At 41.9% G+C, this 11231-nt stretch overlaps 1 protein-coding gene across 1 annotated transcript in view; it reads left to right on the forward strand.

The window, feature by feature from the left end:
* LOC126234944 (heterogeneous nuclear ribonucleoprotein A3 homolog 2-like) overlaps nucleotides 1–9055 on the forward strand; it is a 28684-nt gene extending 19629 nt beyond the window's left edge. Inside the window, exon 4 of the mRNA XM_049943686.1 lies at nucleotides 8937–9055. Within this exon, the coding sequence (XP_049799643.1) occupies nucleotides 8937–8952 (16 nt within the window). The 3' untranslated portion in view covers nucleotides 8953–9055. The remainder of the gene's footprint in view (nucleotides 1–8936) is intronic.
* Nucleotides 9056–11231: the final 2176 nt, after the last annotated feature.

An 11231-nucleotide genomic window follows, 5' to 3' on the forward strand; every position in this document is an offset into this window, starting at 1 on the left:
GGGTAATGTATCACGAAGCAAATCCCGTCTGCACTCGCGGAATGTTACGTGATACCACGTACTTATACGTTTGTAACTGTTACAGCGCCATCTATGACAAAGCGAAAAAAGTGGTCCAACTAAAACATTCATATTTCTTTACGCACTACACGAATATGTAATAAAAATGGGGGTTACTATTTAAAAAAAACGCAGTTGATATCCGTTTGACCTATGGCAGCGCCATCTAGCTGGCGAACGATAGCGCCATCTGGTTTACCCCTTCAAGCTAGACGAGTTTCGTTCTTTGCAGTTTTTTTCTTTTGATTCTTATTTCGTGAGATATTTGGCCCGGTCACTATCAATGGAGCACCCCGTATAACAAATATTTTTGCCATTTCGACGTAGCCTTCTTTAAAACTCAGTGACTTTGTCCAACATCTTTTCCATTGAGAAGATTCCATCTAATTAACATCCGTATACAGGATGTTCGTCATTTACAGCGTACATTAACACATATGAAGGTATACGATAGTGCCGGTTGCTTACAATTAAAATGCAGCAATTCACAGAGGTCCATTGTGGGCTGTAATTATTGTATGACAGCGAAACTCATTGAATATGCTACTGCGTTAATACGGCACTGGTTCGCTCAGGAAAAAAAAGTTCCAATTTTGCCCACCAGGTGCAAATCTGGTGTGTGAATGCAAGGAAGATGAATAAAAATGTTTCCGTATGTAACGGATTAGAAATGGGACGTGGGCAGGAAAGTTAAATCAAGTAGTAAGAATTGCATAATGTTGATTGTATTATTAACTGCCGCTTACACGATTTGTTGAATATGAGGACCGGAGGGGTCGGCTAGAGTTTGTACAGTGCCAAATTTGCACATAGTGGCCAAAAAAATAACTATTGTTTTTCAAGGGTAAAACGGTTCCGCATTAAAGTATTATCTTATCTACCAAGTTTCGCTGCCTTACGATAATTACAGCCCACGCTGGACCTTCGTGTATTTACTTATAACCATCCGGTAGAAGCAAAAACGATATGTCAAACATTGATCTGCAATCAATGCGTCTGTGACTTAATTTCGAATGGGTGATAACAAGCTACCACTGACCTTAGCATAAAACACTGTCGAGCATTGAGGACGGTGACTGAGAAACATCGAGTAAAAGCAGTGGAAGGAATCACTCTTGAGCAGGCAAACTAGCACAATGACTGAGCGTTGCGTTCTCGCTTCCAACACACGGGTTCCCGGGTTCGATTCCCGGCGCGGTCAGGGATTTTCCCTGCCTCGAGATGACTGGGTAGTGTTGTGTCGTCTTCATTATCATCATTCATCCCCATTACGGTTGGAGGAATGCAATGGCAAACCACCTTCGCTGGACCTTGCCTAGTCCGTGGCGCGGGTCTCCCGCATTGTCCCCTACGCTTCTCGGGGTATGGGACGTCATCATCATCACAATGGTCGAGCAGCTTCTCGTAAGCCACACATAGTCTGTACTAAACGACACTTGTGGTGATGTAAAGGGCGACGCCACTGGGCAATAGATGAGTGGAAACGAGTAAATAGGGTAATTAATCACGCTTTTCCCCAGTGGCTATCCGATGGAAGTGTTTCGGATTGGAGAGTGCCTGGAGAACGTTACCTGCCATCACATGTAGTGCCAACCATGAAATACGGAGAAAGTCGTGTTAAAATATAGGGGTGTTGTTTATGGTTAGAGTGTGGTCCCCTTATTGTGCTGATAACAACGCTAAATGCTTATGTGTTTTACAGCATTTTGTAGCGCTTACAGAAGAACAAGGTTCGTATAAGATAACTGTTTCAGCAAGACAATGAACAATATCATAAATCAACATCAGTGAGGCCATGGTTTGTGGACAATAAAATTTCTGAAATGGACTGGCCTGGTCAGAATCTCGACCTGAACCGAGTGCTACGCCTTTGGTATACGTTAGTACGTTCACTTCGCTTCAGACCACAGCATCCAACATCAGTCCCTTCGTGATTTGTTTTCTTCGGGAAGTTCCTGCACAGACATTCAGGCAACTAATTCAATATGTCCCCAGCAGATTTCAAGCTGTCATGAGTCCACATCTAATTGGGCTCATATTTGACGTAAACCCACATACGATGTTCATGAGTCAAAATGGTTCAAATGGCTCTGAGCACTATGGGACTGAACATCTGAGGTCATCAGTCCCCTAGAACTTAGGACTACTTAAACCTAACTAACCTAAGGACATGAAACACATCCATGCCCGAGGCACGATTCGAACCTTCGACCGTGGCGGTCGTGCGGTTCCAGACTGAATCGCCTAGAGCCGCTCGGCCACAACGGATGGCTGTTCATGAGTCATCAGTCATCATATTAGCAATGTTTTTCACTGAATGTGTGTAGTCTGTGGTTAGCGGTATTAGGTGACCGTCTCATAGGGGCACTTATTCTTCGAAAACTCGACCGTCGAGAATACCATCGGTTTCTGCGACGGAATTTTCCAGGATCGCTTGAAAAATTCCTCTTGTCCAACCTTGGGGTGTGTGGTACATGCATAATGAGGAACCGGCATATTTTTATGATGATAAAATACCATGTTTAACATGCCAATGTGATCCCAGGAGGATAGCTTGGGCAAGGCCTGCTATTTTACCTCCTTTACCTACTTTACCTCAGTCCTCTGGATTATCCTGTTTGAACTCATTCCCAAAAGTGCAGTGTGCAGCACTCCCATTGCTGTGGTTGACGGAGCGGAGAAATGAATTGCGCAATGTTCTCAAGCTTTAAAAAGTGATTTGTGGGTTTTTGAAAGAATTAATAATTCACTGGAGAGACGACTGGAGTATTACAGCCAAATGGGAGGACGAGCTGTTGAACATCTTCAACAAGTATTAGTGTACAATAAATTTTAATAAGTATTGTGCAGAAATAGTACTGCACTTCTTACTGTCGTAGGCCATGGGAGAAATCTGAGCGCAATTAGAACGGGACTTAATCGAAAAAGTACACATTGTACTACATAGGACAATATTGTACTGGAGTCAGTGGCGGCTCACAATCTTACATTCGGAATTAACTCTCAAACGGCTCGTTTGCGGACTAATGTTTACTTGATCGTTTTTGAGTATGATATCGTGAATTTTCAGCCGTGTCAGGTTTTGCTGTTCATTGATGTAAACCTTTAAAATTCGTCAAAACTTTTTCGTTAGCCTCAAAACATTTTCCAGCCATGAAGTTTGTTAGATATTGGAACAGATGGAAATCGGACTGTAAAAAATCAAGGGAACAGGTGAGAGACTACAACAATTCGTACTTACCCTTCCATTGCTAGAATTTTTTCTCTCAATGAATACCACTGAGAGCATATTGATCCCAAGTAACTTATGTCGGATATATTGGCACTATTTTAATGAATTAAAATAATAACATACATTACAATTCTTCAACAGAATAATAATGACTGTATTTTCATAAATACTACTTTCAAGAAACAAAAAGAAATTTGGATTTTCAATAAACTAACTTAGGAAAAAAGGGAGTTGTGTTTGCGGGGTCATATTGACCATTGTGGTACTAGGAAGGGGAGAACAACTGCTGATGCAATAAACACCAACAATGAGTACAAAGATGGATGGCAAATAATATCTTCAGCTTCTCAACATAACACTCATCATTCTATTTTCATGTATGTTACGTTCATGGAAAAAACAGACAACTGAAGTCGGCGTCATACTGACCCCAATGATACTTAGTGCAAAAACCATGAATAAATTTTCTTATACTGTATAATAAAAATTAATGAAATATCACTGGATGCAATTGACTGAAAGGGAGAAAGTCATAAACTCTGTAAATAATAGTTCTGAAAACAGAGCACTTATAGGGTCGTACTGGTCCCAATGGTACTGCGAGGGCTAAAATCGCTGAATTCACTCCACTCGCCGTTGAGAATGGCGTGAGCATCATAGCCTGCACTGGCGCATTAGTTCTCTTGGAAAGTCGGGTAAACGTCCTGGCAGCAAGCGCTTCGAACAGCACGTCAACAACCATTAAAATCCCCACTTGAAATTAAATTTACTCTCTCAGTAGCTCCTAATGAGACTCACAAATGAGTTGTATCACTGATTTTGTCACATTAATTGCTGCTATTGTGGTATAAACGGTACCATAGTTATATACAAAAAACAAAAGTGATACCTACATATTGCGATAGTGAAATGGCGAAAAGTCTTTGGTTTTCATTTCACGTGTTCACTATTCACCTCCATGAAAAGAGATTGCAAATATTTTTAGCACATCAAAAAGTTCTTTCAGATGAAAGAAGTAAGCAGCGTTAACCTCTATATTAGATCTATTTTGCCTCGTCGCGAATTCCCCTATTTCTGAGCATTTCACGTGAATGATTCAACTCCTAGTTTGCAAATACTAAAGTCGAGCAGTATTACGTTTCTCAGCACTGAACAGTAAATCTTAGGTGCTTTGTGTCCTAGACATTAATTTTGTTGAGTCACTCAGGATATTTGCAGTTCGCTTTGACTAACACTTCGACACAGGTAAAAGTATTACCTACGAAGAGTACGAGACAAAAAATAACGTGATAAAATCGATGTTACATATAAACACAGTAATATATTGCCCGCCTCTGTAACCTGTATAATCTGAGACATCTCCAAACGTAAGCCTGACAGGCTACTGGAAAAGGCATATCGCAGAACAATGAGTAGCTCATGAAGTTAAATTCGAGCTCGCCTTCGTATCTACCTTTTTAAGCTATAGATTTCGCGCAGCTCCTGCGATCGCATTTCGTTTCTTTATAACATGGCTCACCTTAAAAATATGCACTATATTTCTCGGTATCTTACTTACAGTCTTTAAACGGGATACTCTTACAACAGACATAATATGTGACTGAGGAACAAATAATCGTGCCTGTACCGTTACCGCTCCTGTATATGGTCCCGAGATCGGAATATCAGAGAGAGTTCTTGGAACTCGGACGAGATGTAAGTGGCTGAAATATCTTTCACGGAAGGAATTTCCCGGCAGTAAGTAACTCACGCTCCTTGTACAAAAGTGCCACCGCACAATCCCTAAAGTGAGCGTGAATAAAAGTTGCGAGATGGCCACGTCTAACCACTGCCGAGCTCAGGTTACTTGGTACTCGTTCTGGAATATTCGTGTAGTCGAGATTACCCTCTCGGCGTAAGGCAAGCCACAGATGAAACTGTTACCTGTACTGAGCTTTAAAGTGGCCTCTGTATACACATCGTGGTCACACGAGTGGGTGAGTTGTCTACTGTTTTATGAATGAACGCCATGTCGTCTTCATCGTGGCCTAGAAGGGTCTCGGACACTGGTGAAGCCCACAGTGAGCGTGACCCGACACGTCGGACGGGCTACCTCAGCGTACATTCCATGACACAGTAATATGGTTCAAATGGCTCTGAGCACTATGGGACTCAACTTCTGAGGTCATTAGTCCCCTAGAACTTAGAACTAGTTAAACCTAACTAACCTAAGGACATCACACACATCCATGCCCGAGGCAGGATTCGAACCTGCGACCGTAGCGGCCTCGCGGTTCCAGACTGCAGCGCCTATAACCGCACGGCCACTTCGGCCGGCCTCAGTAATATCAAATCTATTACGGAGCCATAATGACTGTTAATCGACCGTGAATGTTTCCAAATTAGGAAAAGATTTTTCACAGACTGCTACCAGTCACAAAATTATCATGACTTACTAAAATTATGTAATGAAGTAACATGTTTCGAACCACAAACCCTACCTTCAAGATACAATGGCAGTAAAAATAAAGATAGTGCACATAGATATTAACGTTGTGCTTTACAGTCTTCGCTTATGCTATGGTCATCCTGTGGAGAAAAAAAGATAAGCCTACGATGAGGGGGTATTCACTTCGTTTGTTGGTCTGCTGTTCTCATAAAAAATTAAATAATTACTTATTTGGTCCGTACGAAAGGGCTGCCTTCTTGTGGTGCTTTCACTTACCTCCATTGCTGTGGTTCCTTGTATCTTTTTAATTTAATGTTTATACACTTACAAAGGAAACATGAAACATGTCATCATAATTAACTGTGCTGTGGAGGACAAACAAGATGGCGGTCAGGAAAAAACTTGTTTCTATTTAACTATCGATGTTTCAGTCATGGCGTCATGTGTTAGTTGCAAAGTATTTTGCAAATCATACTATCACATCTCTGATGTTTGTCATCAAATTACACTATTGGCCATTAAAATTGCTACACCAAGAAGAAATGCGGATGTTAAACGGGAATTCATTGGACAAATATATTATACTAGAACTGCCATGTGATTACATTTTCACGCAATTTGGGTGCTTAGGTCCTGAGAAATCAGTACCCAGAACAACCACCTCTGGCCGTAATAATGGCCTTGATACGCCTGGGCATTGAGTCAAACAGAGCTTGGATGGTGTGTACAGGTACAGCTGCCCATACAGCTTCAACACGATACCATAGTTCATCAAGAGTAGTGACTGGTGTATTGAGACGAGCCATTTGCTCGGCCAACATTGACCACACGTTTTCAATTGGTGAGAGATCTGAAGAATGTGCTGGCCAGGGCAGCAGCCGAACATTTTCTGTATCCAGAAAGGCCCGTACAGGACCTGCAATATGCGGTCGTGCATTATCCTGCTGAAAGGTAGGGTTTCGCAGGGATCGAATGAAGGGGTAGAGCCACGGGTCATAACACATCTGAAACGTAACGTCCACTGTTCAAAGTGCCGTCAATGCGAACAAGAGGTGACCGAGACGTGTAACCAATGGCACCCCATACAAACACGTCGGGTGATACGCCAGTATGGCGAAGACGAATACACGCTTTGAATGTGCGTTCACCGCAATGTCGCCAAACACGGATGCGACCATCATGATGCTGTAAACAGAACCTGGATTCATCCGAAAAAACGACGTTTTACTATTCGTGCGCCGGCCGAAGTGGCCGCGCGGTTCTGGCGCTGCAGTCTGGAACCGCGAGACCGCTACGGTCGCAGGTTCGAATCCTGCCTCGGGCATGGATGTGTGTGATGTCCTTAGGTTAGTTAGGTTTAACTAGTTCTAAGTTCTAGGGGACTAATGACCTCAGCAGTTGAGTCCCATAGTGCTCAGAGCCATTTGAACCATTTGAACTATTCGTGCACCCAGGTTCGTCGTTGAGTACACCATCGCAGGCGCTCCCTTCGGTGATGCAGCGTCATGGGTAACCGCAGCCATGATCTCCGAGCTCATAGTCCATGTTGCTGCAAACGTAGTCGAATTCTTCGTGCAGATGTTCGTTGTCTTGCAAACGTCCTCATCTGTTGACTCAGGGATCGAGACGTGGCTGCACGATCCGTTACAGACATGCGGATAAGATGCCTGTCATCTCGACTGCTAGTGATACGAGGCCGTTGGTATGCAGGCACGGCGTTGCGTATTACCCTCCTGAACCCATCGATTCCATATTCTGCTAACAGACATTGGATCTCGACCAACGCGAGCAGCAATGTCGCTATACGATAAACCGCTATCGCGATAGGCTACAATCCGACCTTTATCAAAGTCGGAAACGTGATGGTACGCATTTCTTCTCCTTACACGAGGCATCACAACGTTTCACCAGGCAACGCCGGTCAGCTGCTGTTTGTGTATGAGAAATCGGTTGGAAACTTTCCTCATGTCAGCGCGTTGTAGGTGTCGCCACCGGCGCCAACCTTGTGTGAATGCTCTGTAAAGCTAATCATTTGCATATCACAGCATCTTCTTCCTGTCGATTAAATTTCGCGTCTGTAGCACGTCATCTTCGTGGTGAAGCAATTTTAATGGCCAGTAGTGTATATTACTGTAGAGAGACTGTGACCATTTGATGTTTTAATCGTTAGATTTCCCTTTTCTTGCTACGCGGAGACTGTAAAAAACTACTTTAATATCTATATATAATTTTATAATAATATTTTCTGTTTCTGTTACACCTAGATGATGAGATTTTTACCCTGAGCCGGCCGGTGTCGCTATTCAGTCTGGAACCACGCGTCCACTACGTTAGGAGGTTCGAATCCTGCCTCGCGCATGGGTGTGTGTGATGTCCTTAGGTTTGTTAGGTTTGAGTAGTTCTAAGTTCTAGGGGACTGATGACCTCAGAAGTTAAGTCCCATAGTGCTCAGAGCCATTGCGGTCGCGCGGTTCCAGACTGTAGCGCCTAGAACCGCTCGGCCACTCCGGCCGGCACAGGTACACACGTCGCAGAGACTCTACTGCTACACAACCGATGGCCCATACATAGTGTCGGGGGCTGTTAATGGCTGACTAGTTCAGTATAATTTCATTTCAATACCAATATCTGCCCTTCAATATTGCGACAGATATCAGTCAATGAGCACTCAATAAAATGGATTAAAAAGTCTCAACAGCAATAAAACATTTATTTACAATAGGTACCGGTGTCGGTCAGAATGTGATATCTTCAGATCATTTACATCATGATGGTAAGCGGTGACGGTGAACGAAGCAGGTGTTATGGATCCACGAACATACTCTCGAGCAGCTGACATTCGTGGAGTCATAATACCTGCTCCGTTCCTAGCCACCGTATACCATCATGACTTAAATGATCTGAAGATGGTCACATTCTGACCGACTCCGGTACCCATTGTAAATAAATGTTTTATTGCTGTTGAGACTTTTTAATCCATTTTTTAAAGTTCGTTTAGCCAGACCGCTGTCCCCCAGGAGAAATACTCTCAAAAATAACGAGCACTCCATCTCACCTTTCACCATTCTTAACGTCATCTTTATTTTTACTACTTTCATACAATAAGCGACATTATGTCAATTGGACAGCATGTAAACCATGTTTCTTGTTTATTTTGTCTATCGTTATACACAGTTATTGTTAAAAAACTAACGACAATTTTTTCTTCTCTTACAGTGGTGGAAAGAAGTAAAGCAGCAGTCGCGACTTCGAGAAAGGCAGCGCCCAACTTTTAACAGCTCATTTCATTTCATTGAAACCCACTCTCTAAATAAAGGCAATTCACACTGTGAAAACTATTTCTATTACATACAGAAAAAAACCTTATTCGTTGTGCACTTTTTAGCTGGAGACTGGAGGCAGAAAGGACATGTAGCTGGGTCTATCAAGAGTGAGCTGTTTGACGACAGACTTCAGAGCGGTGTGAGCTTCACTGTACCGAATATTTTAATTCGTTGATTAAAAGGAGACTGGTAATACATAACAAATCAAAACACCTTACACCAACTGTCATCAAAGAAATTACGTAATTTAAATACATAAAAGACTCCTATATCGTGTGATTACTTCCGCGAGTACCTCGTCTCCTACCTTCCAAACTTCATAGAAGTTCTCCTGCGAAACTTGCTTGGGTAGCTCATTTGGTAGAGCACTTGCCCGCGAAAGGCAAAGGTCCCGAGTTCGAGGCTCGGTCCGGCACACAGTTTCAATCTGCCAGGAAGTTTCAAAATCAGGGCACACTCCGCTGCAGAGTGAAAATTTCATTCTAGACTGTATAGGATGTTCTCATTCAGTCACCATTCCTCTTACGTAACATCCCCAAGATGAATTTATTTAGGAAATCCAAAGAAAAAATTCAATCCTGAATCAACAAAGTCAAGCAGCCGTAGTCAGACTCCTAACGTTCTGTGACTCAGAAGCTTCGTAAAAAGAAACTCTACTGACACAGCTCCAGAATACGATGCTGGTTAAACAAGCTACTGTGTTTATCCGCGCTAAGGTTGTTTCCTTTCATCACAAATGCCGTAATTATTTTGTATTTGTTTTCGCTTTTAGACGCAGTAGCAGCAAGCGCAGTCAAATTCGATGTGGTGTGTTGTACAATTAATGATTTATTGCTATGAGAGGTGTCAGGGGTGTCAGGCAGCGAATAAGAGACAAACGCTCCCACTTGATCTAGTAAGAAGAGAAAATGAAAAATATGTTTTTCCTATGATATATGAACGTTACTAGTAAGGATTATTTTCTCTTATGAGAGTACTAATTTCAGCATTCAGAACAGCCGCACAATGTATTACTGCAGACGCAATATAAACTGATGGAGTAATCACCAGATTAGGCTACAGTCTGGAGCTAGCTGTAGGAAAGTAGCTTTGCAGGTCTCCCAAGAATTCTGAAGCAGAAGAAAAACTACTGTCGTGGCTGATTTCTTGAAGCAAACGTACGTCAGATACTTGAGTTAGTTAGTTAGTTAGTTTCGTGTGCCATGGATCATTTGGATAATAAATCGCAGTGATGTGGAACGAGTTATTTTACATTCACATCGCAAATTAATTTGTAAGTACGGCTATATCCTGAACATTTATAAACTTTATTATTATTTTTTGCTGTTATTAGGTATACAAATGTGAGATAGTAATTGCTACCCGCCGCCTTTTACGCAGTAAATAAATATAAATTCTTCTATGGACTAGAAGGGGTTGCCAAGGAGAAAATTTTTTAGTTTGTCTTCAAATTTTACTTAGTTGCCTGAGACACGTTTTATGTCACTGGACAAGTGATCCAAAAATTAAGTTGCAGAACTGCGCACCCCTCTTTGCACTAAAGACCATCAGTGTGGAGCAGTATGCAGTGGATTATTTACAACAAACTTCGAGACGGAATGGAACCGTGGTCAGAATGCCCAACTCCTTAAACAAGTGTCTACAAGATACGGTGGATGAGGACCACATATTATTCTTACAGTACGTTTTCTGTCTTGAAGATGAGTTACCCCAGAACCTTATTCCATATGACATTATTGAATAAAAATATGCAAAAAATGTCAAAGTACTGATTAATCTCTCGCCAAGATTTGCAATGATTCTAAGCCCAAACGTGGCTGAACTAGTTCTTTTCCCAGTTTAATTTCTCATCAACATAAACATCAAAAAAATTTTAAATTTCCCTCACTATTTATTATTTCCTCACCGTGTGTTTCACTTATCATTGCTGTACTATATCTAAATGTGCAGAACTACATATATTGTTCCTTTTTAAAATTGAGAGTGATATCATTCGCAGGAAACCAGTTATTGGCACTGTTAAGAACATTGTCTACTATTTCTTCTGTTGCGATATGTATGCTTGGAACGAACACAAAAAGAACTAATTCTGATCGATGTATATTAGATGGAAGATCGTTTACATATTCGAAGAACAATGGCGGACCTAAGAGTGAGTTTTGGGGATCATTTCTCCCCAGTCAGAGAA

Source organism: Schistocerca nitens, chromosome 1 (genome assembly GCF_023898315.1).
Source record: "Schistocerca nitens isolate TAMUIC-IGC-003100 chromosome 1, iqSchNite1.1, whole genome shotgun sequence".
In the NCBI taxonomy this organism is placed as follows: domain Eukaryota; kingdom Metazoa; phylum Arthropoda; class Insecta; order Orthoptera; family Acrididae; genus Schistocerca; species Schistocerca nitens.